Source organism: Electrona antarctica (genome assembly GCF_951216825.1).
Source record: "Electrona antarctica genome assembly, chromosome: 17".
In the NCBI taxonomy this organism is placed as follows: domain Eukaryota; kingdom Metazoa; phylum Chordata; class Actinopteri; order Myctophiformes; family Myctophidae; genus Electrona; species Electrona antarctica.
This window is the reverse complement of record NC_136798.1, coordinates 2,948,690-2,974,973: the sequence shown is the minus strand read 5'-3', so window position 1 is coordinate 2,974,973 and position 26,284 is coordinate 2,948,690. Positions and strand designations below refer to the sequence as shown.

The 26,284-nt window shown below is 41.5% G+C and overlaps 1 protein-coding gene across 1 annotated transcript; it reads left to right on the top strand.

The window, feature by feature from the left end:
- Positions 1-1,486: 1,486 nt before the first annotated feature.
- Positions 1,487-20,897, top strand: blk (BLK proto-oncogene, Src family tyrosine kinase; the record flags this gene model as incomplete). Its single annotated transcript, XM_079525588.1, has 11 exons — positions 1,487-1,493; positions 1,562-1,655; positions 1,781-1,879; positions 2,553-2,656; positions 3,551-3,700; positions 6,232-6,384; positions 8,692-8,871; positions 10,180-10,256; positions 13,418-13,568; positions 19,901-20,032; positions 20,630-20,897. The coding sequence occupies 11 exons, from the start codon at positions 1,487-1,489 to the stop codon at positions 20,830-20,832; spliced, it is 1,350 nt and encodes a 449-aa protein (XP_079381714.1). The 3' UTR covers positions 20,833-20,897.
- Between the last annotated feature and the right edge of the window lie 5,387 nt (positions 20,898-26,284).

Sequence of the window (26,284 nt, the reverse complement as noted above, 5' to 3'; positions counted from 1 at the left end):
ATATACGTAATCATATACAGTACAAATTCGAAATAAATAGTGTATTTTAAACCATTTGCTGAACACATCTTTTAATACAAAAATAAAAAACCTTTTTTCCCTGTCCTATACATATAGGTGAGACGTGGGCAGATTGATCCAGAACCTGGTAATCATCATCATACTATCATAATAATTAACCAAATGTCTGAATGTCTGAATGTGTGTCAGAAACACTGCCGTATCTCCTCACTGCCTGCACCAATCACTCCCACTTTTCACACAGGCATTGACCATAATAATATGGAGGTCTTAACGAAGCCCTTTTTTTCAATTTAACAAATTGTAGATTAATAATGAATTTATTAGTGAATTAAAAATGCGAAAACGCACCCAGGGCGCAGTACACAAGGGGGGGGGGGGCAATATCTCACAACGGGTAAGGGCTAGTATATATAAAACGCTCCTCATACAATATAGTGACCCAATATCATGTGTGGTGATGCTGCTGTGTAGAGAGAAATGGCTAGCATAGCAATAATAAAGCCTAATTTATACTTTGTAGTATGATGATCGCTTGCTGAAAAAGCACAAGCATGTTATGCTTTAGCTATTGAAAAATAGCAGATCTACAAGCTCATAGCGCGCCACCGAGTGGCGCGCTACAAGCTTGTAGGTCTGCTATTTTTGAAAAATCGACTGACATGGAAACATAGCTTTTCAGGATGTAGAAGACATTTTTAGAATCTGATCTCAGGTCAAAATGGGTTTTAAGAGAGCTTACTGATAGGAATCTTTCAGAATGAGAGTTCCTGTCTTCTCTTCTGGGGCAATACTGAAAGATAAGAGAGAGAGAGAGGTCCTTAGAGATAAGACACATTCAACTGCACGACCAGAGAGTACAGAGAAATTATCTTTCGTTGTGGTCAGTGTTGTTTTTGTCGACTAAAACTAAGACGAAAAATGTCCGTCGACTACCTTTTTTTCACTGGCGAAAACTAAATGGAAACGAAATAAAAACTAAGCTATGATGACTAAAACTAAGACTAAATATACTGACAATTTCGTTAACAAATAGAAACTAGACTAAAATGTTAGGAAGGGACTAGTGGACAAGAGATCCAGTATAAGTCATTTTACAATTAGTTGCATGCAAGTGTATAATCAGTCATTACGGCGGCATCAAGGCCCGCCAAAATACATTTTGTTCGACTAAATCAACTGTAGATTTAGTCGACTAAAATCTCATGACATTTAGTCGACTAAAACTAGACTAACACTAAAACATTCCAGGTGACTAAAATGTGACTAAAACTAAATGAAAACTATACAAAAGACTAATGACTAAGACTAAAATCTAAATTTGCTGCCAAAAACAACAATGGTTGTGGTACCGAATTCCTTCAACCCTTTTTACAAATGTAAATACTATAGTGCATTGATACTATAAATACTATAATACTATAAATACTATAATACTATAAATACTATACTGCATTGACTGATGATGGAAGGTCTGACATGTGGATTTGCTCACATAAGCGAGTTAATTCTGACATATTTATTTTAAATGTACTTTCAGAAGAGTATATTGTTGTTGCACAGTACGACTTCAAACCAAGCACTGAAACTGATCTACCGTTCAAAAAGGGGGAAAAACTCAAGATTTTAGACTCGTAAGTGTTCTTGCAATTGCAAGTGTTGAATTCAATAATACAGAGTGAAAACTACAGTACAAGAATAAGTGCTTTTACACCACATCCAAAATGACCCTAATGTACCATCATTGTCTCGTTTGTAGAGATGGGGACTGGTGGCTGGCTAGATCCCTTGTGACCGGAGAGGAAGGGTACATACCACGGACCTATGTAGCCAAAGCAGATACGCTAGAGGTTGAAAAGTAAGTGAAATAATAATAATATCCAGCAATATACTATGACAAAGACATTCCAGAGATGGTGAATTACTGTAACACGCAATAATGGAGTTTTAAAGTAAACTGGAAAAGGGAAAAAAGACCACTTCACCACTTTTCAACCTATCGTCTCATATAATAGGTCCTCACTAATAATCATGAAAAAAATGGCGCAATTTCTTTCTACTCGGTCTGTGTCTCATAGGAGGGCTGTGGGCAGTTCAGAAACAGTCTTCCAGTGACATCATCGATGGGGAATCCAAGCTAATAGAAACTGCAGGCTTTCTAGTCCTGAAAAGTTGCAATGAGAAAATGGAAGCCATCGTTCTCATGATCATGAAAATCTAAACATTTTTGTAAAAAAAATCTTGTTTAAAAAAAAATCTGCCTAATGATGATGTCACTGGAAGACGGTTTCTAAACTGCCCACAGCCCTCCTGTGAGACACAGACTGAGTAGGAAAAAATCGTGCCATTTTATCATGATTATTAGCGAGGACCTATTATATGAAGATAGGTTGAAAAGTGGTGAAGTGGTCCTTTAATGTGAATGCATACACACCGTATGTGTAAAAAGGAGATTTACATTACATTTACATTAATTTTGACAACTTTGCCAAATAATGATGATGATAATAATAATACATTCTCAAATACAGATGGTACTTCAGAGACGTGACTAGGAAAGAGACTGAACGACTGCTCTTGGTACCAGGAAATAAGCCTGGTTGCTTCATGGTGCGAGAGAGTGAGAGCAGTTTAGGTGACTATCAGCAACCTTCTTTTATCATCATCCTCAATACATTAAATTATCTGTCTCGTGTGCATTGTCCTCACTAATGCAGATGTCTATGCAGCGTCACAGTCCCGCCCCTTACCATGGACCAGGAAATGATTCTCCGTTCATTTTCCTCATAGACATTTCAGAAAGTATTTATTTAAAGACGTTTACGCCGCGGACAAAGCCAACTGGAGTCGTGACAAATCATGACAACAAACACAATTGTTGGGGCCGAAAAAATAATTAGAAAGAAGAAACAAACGTCAGGTTACAACACTTTTTTGTTGTTTTTCTTCTTTGTAATTATTTGTTTGGTCCAAAATATTGTTTGTGTTGTCATGAGTTGCCACGACTCGAGTTGGCTTTGTCCGCGGCGTAACCGTCTTTAAATAAATACTTTCTGAAATGTCTATGGGAAAAATGCATTGGGATTCATTTCCTCGTCCATGGTAGGGGGAGGGACTGCGACGCTCTATTTCCACCCACACAATAAAATACTACATAAAAAAATATGGGCGGGAACCCCTTTTGGTGTTTTAAGCATTATGTTATACTTTAGCTATTGAAAAATAGCAGATCTACAAGCTCATAGCGCAGCACCGAGCTAAATTTGGAATATATATTCTTTCAGAGAACATTTTTAACTCAAATCTTTGCTTCTGGGGGGGTCCCTGGAACAACATATTTTCAGATGGGGGTCGGAGGCCAAATACATATCATTCTTGGGGTCCTTGACATGAATAGTTTGAGCACCACTGATATAGAAACATTAGGTTTTTCAGAAAACGGTCGTGATTTAAAAGACATTTTGTAGAATCGAGCTCAGGTTTAAATGAATGTAAGTTAAAAATGACTCTACCTTAATTGTGCATGCAGGGTCCTGCTCAATGTCTGTCAGAGACTTCGTACCTGGACTAGGAGATGTGGTCAAACACTATAAGATCCGGACCATGGACAACGGTGGCTTCTACATCTCCCCCAACAAAACGTTCCCTTCCATGCAGCAGATGATTAAATACTACGGCCGTGAGTATTAATAATTATCACACAATGAATGTTTAACTCTATATGTACCTGTCCTAGTGTATAGTGGGGCAGCGGTGGCCTAAGGGTTAGAGGAGCGCCCTTGTTGCCGAAAGGTGGCCGGTTAGATTCCCCGGACGGGCAGGAAAAATCTGGGTGGGGAAGTGATTGTCATCACTCACCCAACACCACTGAAGTGCCCTTGAGCAAGGCACTGACCCCCCCAACAGTGGAGCTGATTGATTGATTGAAGAATTTATTAACAGTTTGCAGAATTACAGTACATTTCAAGCACAAACTCAATACAAAGGCTGTTAACTGTGAGTGGACGACCCAATTAAGCATTACACTTGTTTCCAATAGGGTCCACCATGTTCAAATCATCAAAACATTTAGAGACGTACAAATAGACACTTCTATAGACAGAACAGGAATTCATCAAAAAGGAGGTAAAAAGGGAAAAGAAATATATACAGTGAGGGGAAAAAAGGGGGGGGCGGGGGGGGGATTCAGATTTTACGGGGGCCAGTTTCGAATTGCTTTGAGAGCGGTTTTGAAGGAGTCAAGGGATTCGCATGTCTTAATGACAGTTGGTAGGGCGTTCCACATTTTGGTGGCATAGGAGCGAAAAGAATTTAGTCCCTTGTTTGTGCCGAATCTGGGTTGTACATGGTTCGTTGCACTCCCTCTGGTGTTGTGGGTGTGGACTTCGTTAACATTAAGGAAGTATCTAGACAGGTACATGGGTATCTTGGTGGTGTATCGAATCTTGTATCGAAGCTGCTTAGTGGCCAACAGTATAAGACTGTGGTTGTACTGGTCAGCTCCCAGGTTTTAATGTGCGTGTCTGTCTGTGTGTCTCTATGTGCAGGGCGTTGCTGAAAATGAGCACTTGTGCTCAGCTACTACCCTGGGTAAATAAAGGTTAAAAAAAGAAAATAGTATAGTTGATCAGGATCCCCCAGGGGTCTAACACTGTTTTTATCCCCCCTCCACACCAGCTCTCTCTTCTTTGAAAATAACGATTTACTTTTGTACAAGCTCACAGCATGGTGCGTTTGTGACACGTTGTGAGCTCGTAGATCAGCTCTCCAGGAGGGGCTGAGATGCTTTAGCGACGTTTGTCTCTCTATTTTTCGCCAAATGTTGTGCTATTACGACTTGCCCAGCAGAATAGGGACCACAGGGGTTATGGATAACTACAAGTGTTTACACAACTATAGAGCCATTTCAGAGTCACAATTACATATCGAAAACAAGGAGGCAACCTGCTTTAACTGAATGTATAATATATGAAGACTGCAGACATAGTACAGTATGTGTGATCATAATCCTAATTGTTAACCAAAGGCTATAATCTGAAATGCTTGTGAAGGTCTATGCAGTTCATGTACTATGACAAGAGCAATGAATTCTTCTCTTCTATGGTGAGGTCACAGCTCCCATGAAGCTCATTAGACGTTTTAGCTTCTCATGAGCAGAGGCACGCACGCACGCACGCACGCACGCACGCACGCGCGCACGCGCACGCACACGCACACACACACACACTGACAGTGTTTGTTGAAATATAATGCTTCCAATGTTTGTGTCACCAAAGATGATGCCTTGTAACGCCAGGGCTCCACCGGACGCGTTGCGTCTCCGTCGCGTGCGTCAAAAAACGCACCGGTTCAATTTTAATGCACGCGTCGCGTCTCCGTCAACGCAACGCAACGCGGGCAGTGGAGCCACCCTTCATTGATTAAAAAGGGAACATTCCCTGACGGTGACGGAGACGCGACGCTGACGCGCCTGGTGGAGCCCGGACGTTACAGTGTTACGGCCGGGCTCCACCGGGCGCGTCAGCGTCGCGTCAGTGTCGCGTCTCCGTCACCGTCAGGGAATGTTCCCTTTTTAATCAATGAAGGGTGGCTCCACTGCCCGCGTTGCGTTGCGTTGACGGAGACGCGACGCGTGCATTAAAATTGAACCGGTGCGTTTTTTGACGCACGCGACGGAGACGCAACGCGTCCGGTGGAGCCCTGGCGTTAGCCTACATGAAACTCAGCAGTAGTAATAGTGCAGTAATACATTGTAAAATCCTTAATTTAACTCTAATGTATACCTACAAATGTAACCAAGGTTGTCCACTTTGCCACTTTCACAGATACAAATGGATAAATGAACAATTTTACTACTTATTTTGTACTATAGTGGCTATTTGAGATCAGCTCCATTACAATTGTCCATCCATCCATCTTCAACCGCTTATCCATAGTCGGGTCGTGGGGGCAACAGCTCCACCAGAGAGCTACATATACTTCCCTCTCCAGGGCAACATTAGTTTTACAATTACAACATTAGTATAATTGAGTACCACAGACGAATAACAGTCTAAGTCCACACTATTGATCCATAATATATAAATGATAGATAAGGGTTCAGGACAACGAGGCCTTTTCGTGGAGGTGTCAGTCTGAAATTTGGACTTAGACTGTTTTTCGTCTGTGGTACTCAATTGTCTTGTTGGGTATTGTTTGGGCATGCTCTAGGTACATCAGATGGACTGTGCCAACGTTTGACTGTCCCTCCTAAGTCGAAGATGCCACAGCGGCCGTGGGCACAAGATGAATGGGAGATACCGCGTGAGACCCTGAAGATGGTGAAGAAGCTCGGGGCTGGCCAGTTTGGAGAAGTGTGGATGGGTGAGCGACAAAAGTCAATGATCACAGGTTTACAAATGGAAACATGTGTTGCATTCGCCTTTAATGTTACAAGCAAAAAATGCGTCATGTAGCGCCTTGTTATCAGCTTGCCGGGCATTGTCTGAGTTAAAGTTGATCGGTTAGGGGCACGGTGGCACAGTCTGTAGTGCTGTCGCCTCACAGCTAGAAGGTCAGTCCGCTGCCCCCCCAGGTTGGCAGAGGAAGTGTAGCGCCCAGGATTACATTAGATAATTGGCACTGGGTGAAAAAACTGGGTTACAAAATCGTGGGATAAAAACATTATTAAAAAAAAAAAATCGGTTAGCCAGGGGTGCCCAGTGCCCACAATCTTTGACTTGGGAGCTACTTTCAAAATGACCAGCTCAACAAGATCTACTGACCGAAAAAATATATACCATTGCTGAAAATAGTTTAAATATGGAATAGCGGTGCTGGCGTTACATATAAGACAAATGCACTAAGGAATGGGAAATAGAGGGTGAGAAATGGAATACGTAGGGGTTTTTTTGTATTTAATTTGTAATGCTACTGACATTTGTGCACAGCAACTCTTGAAAACAAAATATTTCATTGTGGGTTTCAGCTGATCAGGCCCTTTTTGATGTCAATCAATCGAGACACCTTAATTCAAGTGGCAGATGCCAAAAATGAAATATTCTTTAGTCTTGTGATCTATACCTGCACAGCCTTTGTGATCTACTGGTAGATAGCGATCTACCATTTGGGCACCCCTGTTCTCGAGATATGCGGCGGTACACGATAGACTAAGCCGATGCCCACTGTGAATTATGGGAACATATTGCACTGTGATGATGCTATAATACAGGGGTTCTCAACGTTTTTGTCCGGGGACCCCCGGAAATGCTTTGGCAATGTCTCGGGACCCCCGCCCCGCCCCCTCCCGACCCCCAATATAAATTGACTGCTACAATAACCTTAAACCATTTTGGGCGGGAACCCCTTTTGGTGTTTTAAGCATTGTTATAATTTAGCTATTGAAAAATAGCAGATCTACAAGCTCATAGCGCGCCACCGAGTGGCACGCTACGAGCTTGTAGGTCTGCTATTTTTGAAAAATCGTGAAAATAAAATTTAAAAAAAATAAAATAAAATTTTTTAATAATTTGGGGACCCCCTAAAATAATTTGGCGACCCCCCGAGGGGTCGCGACCCACGGGTTGAGAACCCCTGCTATAATAAACCATATTCACAATCACAAGCCAGCCGTATTTCTCTTATTGTATGTATCACTTCATACTCAGTCAGGGTGTGGCCAAAACCACCGGTTGGAGCGAAAAGCAGTTACATCTGCACAGTTTCGCCACAGTATTACAGTTAAACTGTGTTGGCATGGAGCTTCTTTTGTTTACACAGTGTGAACAGAGTCAATAGTTGCTCACATGGTGTGACCTCATGAACAGGGACGTTCACACATAGACATCAAAGGGGGCTTCAGCCCATGCCCTTTTTCCCGTCTGTAAAACAACTGAGAGACTGCCCTCTCCAGACCATGAATGCAGCATTTACTACACGGTGAAAGAAATGCAAAACGCCACTGCCTTTCCTTTCCATGCCATACCGGAAGGAAGGCAGCATTCAGGAGAATTGCTTGTTTTTCTCCAAAGTCTCCTGAACTTTAACATGCAGTATTTTGCGTTGAACAAATGCGTTTAGAAATCCATGTCGTTAGACCGCATCTCCACTAGCTAAAGAGTGCTGGGTTGCGCCCCGACAATAGCTGATCTACAAGCTCTCAACGCGTCGCAGCGCGACGCGTTGTGAGCTTGTAGATCTGCTATTTTTGTCCAAAAGTGCCCTCTTACGGGATTTCAGCCCCTGCCTCTCTAACACGTCCCTGCTCATGAATTACGGAATGTGACATCATAAACTACACTTGAAGGCCATTATTATAGATTTATAGTGCATGTTACCACGGAAACGGTCAGTAGTGTGACGTCGGGCCACGACGTCACGCTACCCTATAAAAGAGGACATAGGCGTCCAGAAGGATGTGTTCCCCAGGATCATCTCAGCAGTAAGACCCACAAGATATAGCTACGCGTACCAGTACCAGGCAAGACCAAGGAGGTATTCCATCTAGCAAGACGAAGGTTGACTCAGAGGTGCCAGGACAACAACACCATATAAATACATATCACCAATACAAAAAGAGGTCTCAAGCCCCGATCAAGACTCCCTCTTACATCAACAGCCCTTAGACAGCTGCCTATATATAGGAATATAGTAGGGAATCGTCTTTACAGTGCATCATTTATTTGACTACAGGTTACTACAAGAACCACCAGAAGGTGGCCATCAAGACCATGAAGGAAGGGACCATGGAGCCCGGGGCCTTCCTGCAGGAGGCCAACCTGATGAAGCAGCTGCAGCACGAGAGACTGGTCCGCCTCCACGCCGTGGTCACCCAGGAGCCCATCCTCATCGTCACCGAGTTCATGGTCAACGGTGAGACCATGAGGGAGAGAGAGAGAGAGAGAGAGAGAGAGAGAGAGAGAGAGCAAAGCAAAGTTACTATATTTACCCAGGGTAACTGGACTAAGCATCAGATACTTGTTTCCAGCCAGGCCCTGCTCATAGAACATTTCATGGTAGTGGTTCAATGCCTTGCTCAAGGGCACTTCAGCGGTGGTAATTTTAACGTGCCGGTCCGGGGATACGAACTGGCGACCTTCCGGTATCAAGACCGCTCCGCAAACCGTTCGGCCACCGCTGCCAAGAGAGAGAGAGAGAGACTTTATGTAGACTTAGATAGTATTTTAAACAGACTTATAGACATAGACAGCACTAGAATTGTTTTTTATGTAGTCATAGCACTTTATAGTACACATGTATAATATATATAAAAAAATCACACCCGTGTGAACTGAGTGGTGTAAGGTTTTATATAGCATGATCAGCTGTGGTCTGACGTAATGTCTGACGTAATGAAATAAGGTAAGGTATTATGTAGCCTGATCAGCTCTGATCTGACGTAATGAAATCACACCCGGATGTGATTTCACAACTGGCTTTTTTTGTGCAGAGAAAATGACCACGGTTGCTACGGTCATCCAGTTCACCCGGGTGTGATTTAATTACGTCAGAAATTATTTTGAACATAGCAACCATGGTAATTTTTTTATGCACACAAAAGCCAGTTGTAGGAGTGGTTTACACCACTCAAATATAGTATAGTATGTATAGTTTACATAGATACTCCACTGTTACGTTCTTAGTTTATGCATGATTCATGATAGCTACCTTTTATATATGTGATGTATGCCATGCTTTTGTATTGCTTAATGTAAGTCGCTCTGGATTAAGAGCGTCTGCTAAATGCCTAAATTGTAAATTGTAAATTGTGAGAGAGAGAGAGAGATTTTGGGCTCTATTTTTCGTCCATGCTAAACCCCTTATGCCTAAAATACTTTGTCTTTTTAGCCTGTTTTCTCAACTCGCTTTTTTCTGCAAGACATTACTCTATAAGCCATATCTCTCAAAAACTGGTGCGTCAAACTGCTTTCACATGACATTAGAAAAAAATCCAATGGCTCAATGGCCTCAAATTTGGCCATTGAGCCATAATAAAGGCAAAGTAGTTTAATTAAAATCTTAGCTAAATATAATTGTATTTTTTCATGAATGGTTATTTGATACTGTCCAACGCCCATGCATCTGGAGCTAATTAAGTGGATGTGTGAATATTTACATTGCAAAAGACAAATTATGAAAGTCACTCTAAAGTAACGAATCAACCCTTTCTTTTATTTGCAGGAAGTCTTCTGGACTTTCTTCAGACGGATGCAGGGAAACGGCTGAAGCTAACCAAACTGATAGACATGGCAGCACAGGTGGGTTAGTTAGGGCTGAGGCTAACCAAACTGATAGACATGGCAGCACAGGTGGGTTAGTTAGGGCGGAGGCTAACCAAACTGATAGACATGGCAGCACAGGTGGGTTAGTTAGGGCTGAGGCTAACCAAACTGATAGACATGGCAGCACAGGTGGGTTAGTTAGGGCTGAGGCTAACCAAACTGATAGACATGGCAGCACAGGTGGGTTATTTAGGGCTGAGGCTAACCAAACTGATAGACATGGCAGCACAGGTGGGTTAGTTAGGGCTGAGGCTAACCAAACTGATAGACATGGCAGCACAGGTGGGTTAGTTAGGGCTGAGGCTAACCAAACTGATAGACATGGCAGCACAGGTGGGTTAGTTAGGGCTGAGGCTAACCAAACTGATAGACATGGCAGCACAGGTGGGTTAGTTAGGGCTGAGGCTAACCAAACTGATAGACATGGCAGCACAGGTGGGTTAGTTAGGGCTGAGGCTAACCAAACCGATAGACATGGCAGCACAGGTGGGTTAGTTAGGGCTGAGGCTAACCAAACCGATAGACATGGCAGCACAGGTGGGTTAGTTAGGGCTGAGGCTAACCAAACCGATAGACATGGCAGCACAGGTGGGTTAGTTAGGGCTGAGGCTAACCAAACCGATAGACATGGCAGCACAGGTGGGTTAGTTAGGGCTGAGGCTAACCAAACTGATAGACATGGCAGCACAGGTGGGTTAGTTAGGGCTGAGGCTAACCAAACTGATAGACATGGCAGCACAGGTTGGTTAGTTGACCCATTTAGGCCTGACGTCAACATTTTAAAAAGTTGTCTTCTAAATCTTGACAGTTTTCAGAAAAACCCCCATCTGAAAATATGTTGTTCCAGGCAGGACCTCACCCAGAAGCAAAGATTTGAGTTAAAAACGTTCGCTCTGAAAGAATATATACCGGTATTCAAAGATTTGCACCACATTTTTAAGATTTTTCAAAAATAGCAGACCTACAAGCTCGTAGCGCGGCACTCGGTGCCGCACTATGAGCTTGTAGATCTGCTATTTTTCAATAGCTAAAGTATAACATAATGCTTAAAACACCAAAAGGGGTACCCGCCCAGAATGGAAAAATATGTCATGGCTTCTAGTTTATTTTAGAACCACTCACTCTTGGTAAAATATGTATTAATTATACTGTATCGCATGTGGCTCCTGCTTTTTTGTTTTTACAATTCGAGTTGAATTACATTATTAGTCCAGTGGTTTTCAACCATTTTCATTTCAAGGCCCATTATTAATTTGGCATTTGAGCCACGGACCACCATTTGATGACATTTAGCCTCTCTTACACCCGAGAGGCCGATACCAAAGAATATTTTGTTGTCGGTTAATAATTTGTCCACAATTCCATGCTGTATTGAAACGTTGATCAAAGTAACAATTATTTTACATTGTTCTATTTGTGTAAGACTTCTTATAAATTGACCAATGTAGATGTTTAACAATAATGTAACTCTTAAGAGTTCAAGATCTAATAATAAGGGTCCATTTGGTTCCCAACTCTCCATCATTTAGCTGCATGGGGACCACCTGGAACCTCCTCAAGGACCACTGGTGGTCTCCGCACCACTGGTTAGAAACCACTGCATTAGTCGACAGTTATTTGCGTATATGTACTGATCGCGATATACGCCAATTAACACCTGATTGTACAACAGCTGTCTCGAACATCTCCATACTCAGCTTCATGCTGACGATCATCATCTCTATTTATAGCTGGGTGTACTGTAGTAGGATACACACTTATAACGTCCACATAAACTGTGAGGTTTCTGTGGCGAGGCTCTTCCTCTTCAGGCTGCAAAACCGCATTTCTGCGTCAATTATTAACATCCGGACAGGAAATTGTTAAGCTCTCCCACCCCAGTGTGCCCACCCCCCTCGAGGCGACATGCTTCAGCTTCCTGTGAGGTATCCTGTTAGTTGATGAGCGCGCGCGCGCACACACACACACACACACACACACACACACACACACACACACACACACACACACACACACACACACACACACACACACACACACACACACACACACACACACACACACACACACACACACACAGGGCAATTCTTTTTTATATATTTTTTGCAATGGCAGATTCGGTTGGTTTCCAGGATACACGTCCCAACCTTTAAAGATACCTCTTTATTTTATACCACATTTATTTATTTACCTTTCTTTTATTTCACCTTCTATAAATGAGGTCTTCATGAATGAATTCATGCGGCCGCAACCTCTAAAAGTCGTGATGTGTAGATCTGCTATTTTTGAAAGATTTTAAAATGTGTCTCAAATCTATATATTCCTAAAATATATATTCCTGTAGAGCGAACGTTTTTAACTCAAATCTTTGCTTCTGGGGGAGTCCCTGGAACAACATATTTTCAGATGGGGGTCGGCGGCCAAATACATATATTTTTTGGGGTCCTTGACATGAAATATTGAGAACCACAGAAGTGAACATGAGGTTTTTCAGAAAATTGTCATGATTTAGAAGATTTTTTTTATTTATTTCGACGTCAGGCCTAATGCCTTTACTACTATATCTCCCTGTTGTCTCTTCATGTGGACAGATAGTAAACTCTACTATAATAAACTACGGATAATAAACGTATTAAGGATAATAAACTACTATACCTCCCTGTCGTCTCTTCATGTGGACAGATAGTAAACTATACTATAATAAACTACGGATAATAAACGTATTAAGGATAATAAACTACTATACCTCCCTGTCGTCTCTTCATGTGGACAGATAGTAAACTATACTATAATAAACTACGGATAATAAACGTATTAAGGATAATAAACTACTATACCTCCCTGTCGTCTCTTCATGTGGACAGATAGTAAACTATACTATAATAAACTACGGATAATAAACGTATTAAGGATAATAAACTACTATACCTCCCTGTCGTCTCTTCATGTGGACAGATAGTAAACTATACTATAATAAACTACGGATAATAAACGTATTAAGGATAATAAACTACTATACCTCCCTGTCGTCTCTTCATGTGGACAGATAGTAAACTATACTATAATGAACTACGGATAATAAACGTATTAAGGATAATAAACTACTATACCTCCCTGTCGTCTCTTCACGTGGACAGATAGCTGAAGGCATGGCTTTCATTGAGAAGCAGAACTACATCCACAGAGACCTGCGGGCAGCCAACATACTGGTCAACGAGACGCTGCACTGCAAGATAGCGGACTTTGGCCTGGCCAGGGTCATAGAGTCTGAATACACAGCACAGGAAGGTACAGTACACCGGGATCCAGGGACGTGCACACATACTGTAGACATCAAAGGGGGCTTCAGCCCCTGCCCTTTTACCCGTCTGTAAAACAACTGCCCTCACCAGAACACGAATGAATGCAACATATACTGATGGTGGAAGAAATGCAAATGCCACTCTTTTCCATGCCATGCCCGGAAGGCAGCATTTTGCGTTGAACAAATTATAGATATAAAATAGCTGATCTACAAACTCTCAACGCGTCGCATTGCGCCGCGTTGTGAGCTTGTAGATCTGCTATTTTTGTCCAAAAGCGCCCCCTTACGGGATTTCAGCCCCTGCCCCTCTAACACACTCTGCATGTCCCTGACAGGATCAACTTGATCTTGTATAATGACTACATTATACAAGTGTGTTCAAGTAAGTTACCATAAGGCAGTGGTTCCCAACCTTTTCTAGATCATTCACTTGAAAATCTCGCAACTGTTCACGGCCCATGACCTACATGGGTGTGCAACTTTGACGATGGAGAGGGCCACTATATTTCCACACTCACTCCAGAGGGCCACTATATTTCCACACTCACTCCAGAGGGCCACTATATTTCCACACTCACTCCAGAGGGCCACTATATTTCCACACTCACTCCAGAGGGCCACATTGCATAGCAATAATAGCCGATCTACGAGCTCAAAACATGTTGCACTGCGACACGTTTTGAGCTTGCAGATCAGCTATTATTGCAATATTTGAATTGAAATCCTGAAAAGTAACATTTTAATTTAATTTCAAATGCCTTTCAAATGCCTTTAATTATAGTTGTTAACTTTATGAACTAAATACAAATACATTGGACATAAAAAAAGACAATAACATTTTAATACTAGTCATTAAAATACTAATATAGACTGAAGTAATTATAGGGTTATGTTTGCATGTTTGGAATTATAACAGCTGAAATCAATCAACACATCAGTATTCCAATATTAACCTGAGGGCCACATTAAGTGAAGATGGGGGCCGCATGTGGCCCCTGGGCCACCATGTTGCCCATGTATGACCTACACTACAGTATGTGACCATTCAACATGGCAGCCAAATAAATGGCTACCATGCCAAGTGGTCAGATGGGTTGGCCGCGTGGATTTTCACAGCATGTTTATTTTAATTCTCAAACTATTTTTGGCTTGCATCGTATACTTTAAGTTACCTATTTATAGGTATCAAAATGAAAACTCATTTTCATCTTTTTTGACACTTCTTTTTTTGTATATGAATTTAACATTTTATCATTGAAGTCGCTGCCATAAGGTTCCATTTGGTTTCATTTTGTACCCTATTTCAGGGGTTCTCAACGTTTTTGGCCGGGGACCCCCGGAAATGCTTTGGCAATGTCTCGGGACCCCCGCCCCGCCCCCTCCCGACCCCCAATATAAATTGACTGGTTCAAGGTTCAAGGTTCAAGGTTGTGCTTTATTGTTACATCTTGTGTACAGGTACATAAGAGTAAAACTTATTTTTGTTTGGCTTCCTTCAGACAATGCAGCAGCAATAATATAATACGACAATATAATACAATATAATACGACATCAAAACAGCAAAACACAGCAAACAAAAAAGAATATAGAGTGCAAAAAAGAGCAAAAATATAATACGACATCAAAACAGCAAAACACAGCAAACAAAATAGAATATAGAGTGCAAAAAAGAGCAAACAAGTGTAGAAAAAGAGTATCATATGTACATGTGCATGTTTTCCTTGTAGTAGGACAATTATTATTATTATAGTATTCTTTTATTATTAACTTCACAGTAGACTATGTTCAATAACCTTAAACCATTTTGGGCGGGAACCCCTTTTGGTGTTTTAAGCATTGTTATAATTTAGCTATTGAAAAATAGCAGATCTACAAGCTCATAGCGCGCCACCGAGTGGCGCGCTACGAGCTTGTAGGTCTGCTATTTTTGAAAAATCGTGAAAATAAAATTTAAAAGTTTTTTTTTTTTTTTGAAAATAATTTGGGGACCCCCTAAAATAATTTGGCGACCCCCCCGAGGGGTCGCGACCCACAGGTTGAGAACCCCTGCCCTATTTGTACGCACTAAATTCACACTCAGGGTATTGCTGTGTAAATGATGTAGCTGTTCCAGATGCATTGCAAAACTCATTTTGTTAACTCCTGGGGCCAGACTTGCATTCATTCATCAGTGCATTTTGTGCCGGTAAGGTTCATGGGAACATGCTGGCAGCAGATACTGTAATTATGCAGTCGTCTAAATCAGGGGTTCTCAACCCGTGGGTCGCGACCCCTCGGGGGGTCGTCAAATTAGTTTGGGGGGGTCCCCAAATTATTATTTTTTTAAAAGTTTGTTTTTTGTTTGTTTTTTCACTTTTTTTCAAAAATAGCAGACCTACAAGCTCGTAGCGCGCCACTCGGTGGCGCGCTATGAGCTTGTAGATCTGCTATTTTTCAATAGCTAAATTATAACAATGCTTAAAACACCAAAAGGGGTTCCCGCCCAAAATGGTTTAAGGTTATTGTAGCAGTCAATTTATATTGGGGGTCGGGAGGGGGCGGGGCGGGGGTCCCGAGACATTGCCAAAGCATTTCCTGGGGGGTCCCCGGCCAAAAACGTTGAGAACCCCTGGTCTAAATGCATTGTGAAACAAACACAGCTTAAAAGCTGCACAGGTTTGGAATTTGGATGCTTGAAACAGGCTGAAGAACTACATTTAGTGATGCTGACATTGATTAACACCAAACATTTTGTAGGGACATAATGCAACTCCAACTGGGAGGAATGGGGCCACTTTTGAATAAAATAAAAATAAAAAACCGGTAGACTACATCAGGAATCATAACAAACTGATGGCAGTACGTTGGGACAGATACGACCGCAGGCTGGGATATTCCAGCTGCAGTGCTAGTGTAGATTAATGTAGCTTATTATTATAATATTATCATTATATCCAGATGGATAGACTATTTTTGGATAAGAGATTTACTGTATAGACATTATGTGCAAATATAAAATAGCTGTGATACTTATATGTAAGTGGTTATGGTGAAATAAACCATTAACACTGGTTAGTTTGGAGGGGGCGAGGGGACTATGACATCACCGTTTCAGCAAATTAGGCGGCATTCGCTGTACACACGGAGACGTGAAAGTCGCGTCTCCAAACTTTCCCACTCTGGAAGGTAGTTTCAAAATTAGCCGTTAAAGTCCCCCAAAACGCCGTCTCCGTGTGACAAAAAGGGCAGATCGGCTAATTACTTGCCCGAGAAACACCGAAATCGTCCTCGTCTGGATTACCCCTAAAACAAGTGGCATGACTATTGCCCAATTGGAACGTTTGTGCCAGAGATAGCCTACAGATGTGGCTTCGAGTTAAGAGCACGCTAATTATTGCGTGACTGCCTTAAGTGATTCTCTCAGCATGTTTTCAAGACTTATCTGTAGTACAATCTGTCTTCTTGCTGCATTTGCTGTCATTTCCACCACAAGAAGCTTCCTTTAGCCTGCCTGCACTAAAATAAGCACCTTCTTTTCAGAGGCAAAGCAATTCTGTGTAAAACTGCATGATCAACCACACTTATTAGCAGCACTTACTATCAGGCCTGAAGGTTAGAGGAGCAAGCTAAGTGGACATATTGGGCTCCATTTTCGTCACCGCTAAACCCCTTATCCCTAAACTTCTTTGCCTTTTTTTACTATTTTGAAAAACATTTTTGAATAGTTCAACTAGCCAATCTACATTGACACGTTGTGAGCTTGTAAACTGGACATTTTAACTATTCAAAAATGTTTTGCAAAATAGTAAAAAGAGGCAAAGAAGTTTAGGGATAAGGGGTTTAGCGGTGATGGAAATGGAGCCCAAAGTTCTCAGTTCGATCCACTGAACCAGCAGGTAAAATATGGGCGTGGAAGTAAATGAGCACCACTAAATTAGCACTAACCCTCCCTCAAAACCCATTGTTGAACTGCTCCTAAAGAGTTTGTGATCATAACAATTATCACCAAAATAATTCCAAAAGGAAATGCTTAATAAATGGCTCTAACTTGCTATATGCCTACTGTCTGGCTCCCTTATAAATGGTAAATGGTGCATTTATATAGCGCCTTTATCCAAGGCGCTTTTACATAGATTGTGCATTACATTCACACACATTCATACACCGATGGCAGCGGAAACCATGCAAGGCACCAACCTGCACATCAGGAGCAATTAGGGGTTCAGAGTCTTGCTCAAGGACACTTCGACACTAACTCTGGGGGAGCTCGGGTTCGAACTGGTAACCTTGTGGTTCCCATTCAGCCACTCTACCCCCCTGAGCCACCACTGCCTATGTTGCTATTCATATCCACTAGGTGGCATTGCTGATACAGTATTCAGTATCTGGTAATCTAGAAAAATGAGTCTGGATCAAGGTGATCCTATTCTGAAGTTCTTTGAACTACCGGGACAAAATCTGGCTGGATTGTCTGATCCTGGATCACAAAATATAGGATTTCAAAATCTGATCAGATCAGATATCCATAAAGGTTTTGAACTCCTGAGTCCTGGGCCCAGGTGTTTAAGTGTGTGAATGTGAAGCAGAGCATTGCTGAAAAATAACCCAGGCTGATTGACAAACAAATCATGTGTGATCCTCCCTTAAATGCATATTTACAAATGTTCCAATCTACAGTAAGTCAGAGATGTGATGTCAGTTACAGGAAACCGTTGACTAAGTTACAGAGAAATCATAACAAAACAACAAACAAAAATTAACAACAAAATTCAGTGATTTGTTCAGTAATTTCATGAAGAAACCAAAGAAATTCTATAAATTAGAAGTTAGAACACAAAATGTTTAAGATGTAGTGAAAACAGTCAATCTACAAGATCACAATGCGGCACAAAGCAATGCGTTGTGAGCTTGTAGATCAGCCATTTTAGGTCCCGGGGCGAGACATCACATTTCTCTTTTGGGTCACAGGCTAAAAAGGTTTGGGAACCACTGCTCTGTACACTATAGAGCTCCGAAGTCTGACGTCACTTTCAGTAGAGGTCGTCAATCTCCAGGTTCATGTATTTGTTTATTTGCATTGAGATCCCCAAACGGCGATTTTAGGTCGCTTCATATAAGAACTGTGTTTGAAAAATAAACCGACCACCTCGGCGTTTCTGTCAGGGGAGTGGCTGTGCGTCGTTAATGATGTCCATTCATATTTGATACAGCCAGTTTCTAGAGAAAATGGAATTAATGTGACCGCAAAAGCCTTGAAACTACATATGAATGCAATGTCGCTGAGCATATACGTCACGCCCAGCTGTCAAAAAAGGCCGGGGTGATCGGTTTATTTTTCAAACACAGTTCTTATATGAGGCGATCTAAAATCCCCCTATGGAGAGTACAATGCTTATAAAAACATACATGAACCTTTGCGCTCACTGCCCTCTACTGGTAGTAGAGGGCAGTGACGTCAGGACTTCGGTGCTCTATACCAGAGGTTCCCAACCACTGGTACTAGTAGCCCCCCTGGTGGGGTGGTACACAGAGGAGTCGCCCAAAAAAAAGACTAAAGTGGAATGAAATATTTACATTACTACAGGTAGGTCTTCTGACCAAAGCAATTGGTTGAAATATAGGCTCTCCAGCCGTGCTGAAATGAGCATGACAGCACACCTAGCCATGAATAGAAGATTTGAGAACCATCAGTTGTGCTGATTGGTGATTAGACGGAGTTTTGTCAGAGCAGCAGCATTATTGGCTTAGGAATGGAACAAAAAGGGCAGGTATTACGCTACTGTATTTTCAGTTATTATGGTGGTGCTTGGAGAGCCAAACCAATGCACTATACCAGGGGTTCTCAACGTTTTTGGCTGGGGACCCCCGAAAATGCTTTGGCAACGTCTCGGGACCCCCGCCCCGCCCCCTCCCGACCCCCAATATAAATTGACTGCTACAATAACCTTAAACCATTTTGGGCGGGAACCCCTTTTGGTGTTTTAAGCATTGTTATAATTTAGCTATTTAAAAATAGCAGATCTACAAGCTCATAGCTTGTAGCTCATAGCTCATAGCTTGTAGCTTGTAGGTCTGCTATTTTAGAAAAATCGTGAAAATAAAATTGGAAAAAAAATCATTATTTTTTTATTTTATTTTTAAATAATTTGGGGACCCCCTAAAATAATTTTTGGCGACCCCCCCGAGGGGTCGCGACCCACGGGTTGAGAACCCCTGCACTATACCATGTGTCTCTCTGGATGACTAGGAGCCAAGTTCCCCATCAAATGGACCGCCCCGGAGGCCATCAACTATAACCATGTAACCACTATACCATGTGTCTCTCTGGATGACTAGGAGCCAAGTTCCCCATCAAATGGACCGCCCCGGAGGCCATCAACTATGGCACGTTCAGCATCAAGTCAGACGTGTGGTCCTTTGGAATCCTCCTGACAGAAATAGTCACCTACGGCAGAATACCATACCCAGGTAAGATACGGCAGAATACCATACCCAGGTAAGTGGAAACAACTGGAAATGGTAAATGGTAAATGGTGCATTTATATAGCGCCTTTATCCAAGGCGCTTTACATAGATTGTGCATTACATTCACCCATTCACACACACATTCATACACCGATTGCGGCGGAAGCCATGCAAGGTACCAACCAGCACATCGGGAGCAATTTGGGGTTCAGTGTCTTGCCTAAGGACACTTCGACATGTAGACAGGAGGAGCCGGGATTCGAACCGCCGACCCATGGATCATTGGACGACCTGCTCTACCTCTTGAGCCACAGTCGCCACAGTCACCAATAATTGTATTGTATATAATCTAGCATACTGTACTGCAGTTATTCTCAATCCACTTTTAATTTCAAAGATCCCCATAACTCTTAAGAGTGTACAGTACGTCCCTCGACCCCACTGTTGCACCTTCTCAGAATGGCTAGAATGTCAGTTCCCTATAATATTATCATCAACAACCAAACCTCAATAGACCCATGGCTGAAACTAAATTAACACTTTTTTTCAGTGTAGAGGTAGTATTAGTAACACATAGGCTTTCTTTTTTCTCCTCACTAGGGATGACCAACCCAGAGGTCATTAGGAACCTGGAGAATTTATACCGCATGCCGTGCCCTGAGGGCTGCAACGACGAGCTCTATGGCCTTATGATGCTCTGCTGGAGGGAGAGGCCAGAGGAAAGGCCTACCTTTGAATATCTGCAGGCCACCCTTAATGATTTCTTCATCGCCACAGAGGGACAGTATGAGATGCAGCCCTGATGATGATGAGCGAAAACCTATAGGCCTACTTTCAAAGCACGCTATAAGACTATTTTTCATACTTTTTTCTTTGTGCCTTCGATCCTTCGTGCTGCATGGATATAAATAAAAAGCTATTTGTGGGTTTCCCCCCCTAGAGGCAGACGTACCACACTTCAAACCTTTTTTTTTCTTCTTTTTTTTTCCTAATAATTTGTATCCCACGATTTTGCAACCCAGTTTTTTCACCCAGTGCCAATTATCTAATGTAATCCTGGGCGCTACACTTCCTCTGCCAACCTGGGGGGGCAGCGGACTGACCTCATGCCTCCTTCTATGCATGAGGAGTCCAAGCTGCTTCTTTTCACCTGACAGGGGGGAAATTCCCTGGCCAGACGTAGCGCGTGGAAGGAACACGTTATTCCGACCAGTTCCTTTCCCCTCCATCAGGCGCCCCGGCTGGCCAGGGGGAGGTAGTTTTAGAGACCAGGATTACTGCATGTTTTTGTGAGGGGACCTACCCTAGGGGACACGGGGAGAACATGCAAACTCCACACAGAAAGGCCCTTTCGCCAACCCCACCTCGGGTATGGGCACTGATGACGCGGCGGAGGGAACACGCCCCCAGCGTCCCCGGCGGGAATCAAACCCAGGACCTTCTAGCTGTGAGGCGACAGCACTACCGACTGTGCCACCGTGCCCCAAAACTTCTGCAGGAAACTTTGGCTTTACTGAACTTTACTTTCAGTTTTTTTCTGACAGTCCATGTTGACATTAAGACTGCTTTGGATTAGGAAGAGACATGATGAACACTGTGTGATACAAGGTTACACATGGATGGATGGATTATATAGTGACTAGTGTACGACCTGGACTTGCAGAGAAAGATAAAAGCACAAGCGCAGTTGCACGACAAACCTTTTGCATGGTACAAATTACAAGAGTTGAATTGAAGAAAATGCCAGCCTGGTTGGCCTTCCTCAGCGTTGTGGCCTGGTTGGCCTTCCTCAGCGTTGTGGCCTGGTTGGCCTTCCTCAGCGTTGTGGCCTGGTTGGCCTTCCTCAGCGTTTTCATTTTCTTCAATTCATCTTCGAGCCTTATTGCACCTAAAATGATTTTGTTCTAACCTGGAGTGCTGTGGGTTGTCTGCTTCGGCAGTACTTTTTTCTCACAAATGACTATGACTATATTGAGAATTTAAAAAAAAAAAAGCAAATCACATTTATCGGATTCCTTAATGATTCAGTAGCAATAAGCTTTCAGAAACCGGAACCTTCAGGTGAAATGAATGCATGAAATGATTTATAAATATGTGACCGGGTCTGGCAAATAGGCCCTCATCTCGACCAGAGTAATTTTTCAGTTTTTTACAGATTATTAAAGTACAGAATGTAAGCTTTCATATGATGTATCATTCAATGAAATTGGAAAATATTTGAAGGAGATATGACCATTTTTACCCAAAGCTGAGAAAGTCCCCTTTGAATGTTCACAACATTTCAACACCTAGAGCTGGCTAGCCTACTTTGACTTATAAATGTATACATTTAATTTGCCCAAATCAATAATCTGTTGGAATGAAAACCTTCTTCCACATTCAAGCTGTGTTAATATGAAAAAAAAACGAAAATCACAAAAAAAGAAAATCAAGTATATTTTAGATTTTCTGCCTTTTCATTATAGGCGAGATGAGGACCATTTTGCTAGACCTGGTCACATATTTGCATTGTTGGAGTATTTGATATATTTATGACTATATACAATCAGTGATTATTCAAGAGAAAAATGTACTCAAATCAAATATTCTATTGCTGAAGGCCAAATGACTAAAACGAGAACAATGATGATGATTTCCTGTTCTTTGGCTATAGATATTTGTATGTCTCTAAATGTTATGATGAATTGAACATGGTGGACCCTCTTGTAAACAAGTGTAGTGCCTTTATTGGGTCGTCCACTCACAGTTGACAGTTTTTTGTATTGAGTTGTGCTTGAAATGTACTGTCATTCTGCAAACTGTTAATAAATACTTCAATCAATCAACAGAGAGGGATGGCAGATCAACATAACAACATGTGCTTTACCATGTTTTAACATGATTAAAACATAGCTTTGTAAGTTTGTTCTTGGAAATATAGCAACGTGTGCCTGCTGCAGTTATAATTGAGTTTTTAAATGTGAGCGAACGTTGCCCTCATATAAAAGATTGTTAAATAAAACATTTACCTCATAATGATTTAATGTACGGCTACTGCCGAAAGTGCAGAATAATCTGACTACTGCAGTGCAGTGTTGTTTTTGGCGGCACATTTTGATTTCAGTTTTAGTCATAGTCACTTGAATAGCTTTCATTTAGTTTTAGTCACATTTTGGTCACCTGGAATGTTTTAGTGTTTAGTCTAGTTTTAGTCGACTAAATATCATAAGATTTTAGTCGACTAAATCTACAGTTGATTTAGTCGACTAAAATGTATTTTAGTGGGCCTTGATGCCGTCGTAATGGCTGATTTTACACTTGCTGAAAATAGCCGATCTACAAGTTCACAACGCGTCGCAGCGAACTTGTAGATCAGCTATTTTCAACATGCAACCAAGTGAAAAATGACTTATACTGGATCTCTTGTACAATAGTGCCTTCCTAGAATTGTAGTCTAGTTTTTATTTGTTGACTAAATTGTCAATATATTTAGTCTCAGTTTTAGTCATCGTAGCTTAGTTTTAATTTAGTTTCCATTTAGTTTTCGTCAGTGAAAAAAGGTAGTCGACGGACATTTTTCGTCTTAGTTTTAGTCGACGAAAACAAAACAACCCTGCTGCAGTGAATGCAAATGCAGGACTGCAAGTGACACCTTACAAACCACAGTAACACCATGTGCTACCTTACCACAAACACACGTAGCCTAGCCCATTTTGACCTGAGATCAGATTCTAAAAATGTCTTCTACATCCCGACAGTTTCTTGAAAAAGCTATGTTTCTATATCAGTGGTGCTCAAACTATTTCATGTCAAGGACCCCAAAGATTATATGTATTTGGCCTCCGACCCCCATTTGAAAATATGTTGTTCCAGGGACCCCCCCAGAAGCAAAGACTTGAGTTAAAAATGTTCTCTGAAAGAATATATATTCCAGATTTTCACGATTTTTCAAAAATAGCAGATCTACAAGCTCGTAGTGCGCCACTCGGTGGCGCGCTATGAGCTTGTAGATCTGCTATTTTTCAATAGCTAAAGCATAACATAATACTAACAGCAAAAGGGGTTCCCGCCCAAAATGTACTGGCAGCCCAACTGACCTGGTAAAATGATCACAAAGCAAACATGGCTTTGGTTTTGTAAGCAAGCCCTCCCACTGACTGATAACTGATAAGACCGTGGAATGGCACCACCACCACCAAGGGACACATCCTGAGTGAAGGAGACAGGAAACAGGAAGTGTGAGTAAGCATTCCTCTCATGCCATGACTACTACACCAGCCAATTAGAAAAGGTTTAGCCTGCCCTCTGCACGTTTGTGCTGTTCACAAAATGTTTATTTTGCGGCCAACTAATGAAAATGTGAAATAGGGGCAAGGTTAAGGGCAAAGTTGTCGGGAAAACACGTCATATCGGCTCACATGGGGAAATGGCTGATGTATGAGTCAGTGAAGTTATATAGTCACAAATTCTTATTTATAATGGCAGCCAGGCAACAGGTAAGGCCTCTCGAGGGAGAGGAGCATATAGGGACTTAAAACAACAAACAAAACTAAACATTTGCATTAAAAAGTGATGAAATATACATCGAGAGAGAGAGATCTTTGAGACAAAAATAGAAAGATGCTAGAACCAAAATACATTATATTTTATCCATAACCAATTTCTGGACACATGCAACAGAGCTTGCTCTCCAACTCCAGCTTATGTGACAAAGAGGACACAGAGTAGATAAAGTGGGGCTGGGTGATACGACCTCAAATCAATATCACCATTATTTCAGTGAAAATATTGGGAGATTTGGAGGGGTGTTATACAGCGAGATCAGAGAAAAATAATATTTAAGAGATATATATACAAAATAAATATATGTATACAATAGGAATATAAAGCATAGGACTATAGGTGTGAACAGTATTTTAAGTGTATAGAGGCCAGGGTATGCGCGTGACATCATCATCAAACCAGTAAGTTATGCAGGAACGCCTACTGTGTGGCAAAAAACTACTTTCTGGCCTTGACAGCGCAGACATCCACACAGAAAATTCACATCTGATTGCATTAAACAACATTAAACAATGTTAAACTCACTTTGCCTGTTGCTTTGCCACTCGATGTGCCATTTACTTTAAGCATGCACATACCCTCTATAGGCTACTATCATCTATTCAAATATTGCATAGACAATATCATGTCTATGAAGCTCATGCTGTGTTAGTAGCCTATGTTTAAAAAAATTAGTTACCACTGATGTATGTTTCAATTCCCATTATGTCCTAATAGTAGGTACTGTAGCATGGAATTGCTTATCTGCAAAAAGCACTAGAGAAATCAAAGGCACATGAATTGCAAGGATTGTAAAGATGGTGGTAGAAACTTAAAAATACACCTTAGAGTATTGTGTGTTGACAATGAGACCTCACTATAAACTATACACTTATGTATGTATCTCAGTGTCATCCAGTTTCATTATCAACATAATAGCACAGTCCCCAAAACATTGAAGGCTATTCTCTCTAAGAACTTGTTTTACATTCATCAGTCAGGACAGGAGCAGTGTTGATTTCGTTGACTAAGACGAAAATTGTTCGTCGACTACTTTTCTCCACTATGACATTCCAGGTGACTAAAACGTGACTAAATGAAAACTATTCAAGAGACTACGACTAAAACTAAAATCAAAATTTGCTGCCAAAAACAACACTGGATAGGAGATATTAGGCTACCTGTGGCTGTGGTAAGAAGCCATATCTCTACCTATCATTACACTGACACATATTTCTCAGGTAAGTAATCAATAACGATGCAGCTGTCTCTATAGGCCTATTAATATACTCAAAGTGTAAGAAATATGCATTCATCATGAGAGAAGAACCGTAAATGCAGAAAACTGTTAAATAAAGTGCAAGTGCAGTTTCTCATCATGCAGAACTCACAAGCTATTATAAGTATTATTTTCGGCCAGCAGAGGTCAGTGTCACATTAGGTTCAGATAAGACGTTTTGGACCTATTTTATGTATTATTTACCGTTACAGGACAATATTTCTGTATTTACCTTCATCCACAAATTTGCTTTTTTCTTTTAACCACATGAACTATCCCTATTATGTGGCAGTGTTATTTTTGGCAGCAAATTATTTTGATTTTAGTTTTAGTCATAGTCTCTTGAATATAGTTTTCATTTAGTTTTAGTCACATTTTAGTCACCTGGAATGTTTTAGTCGACTAAATATCATAAGATTTTAGTCGACTAAATCTACAAGCCTTGATGACGTCGT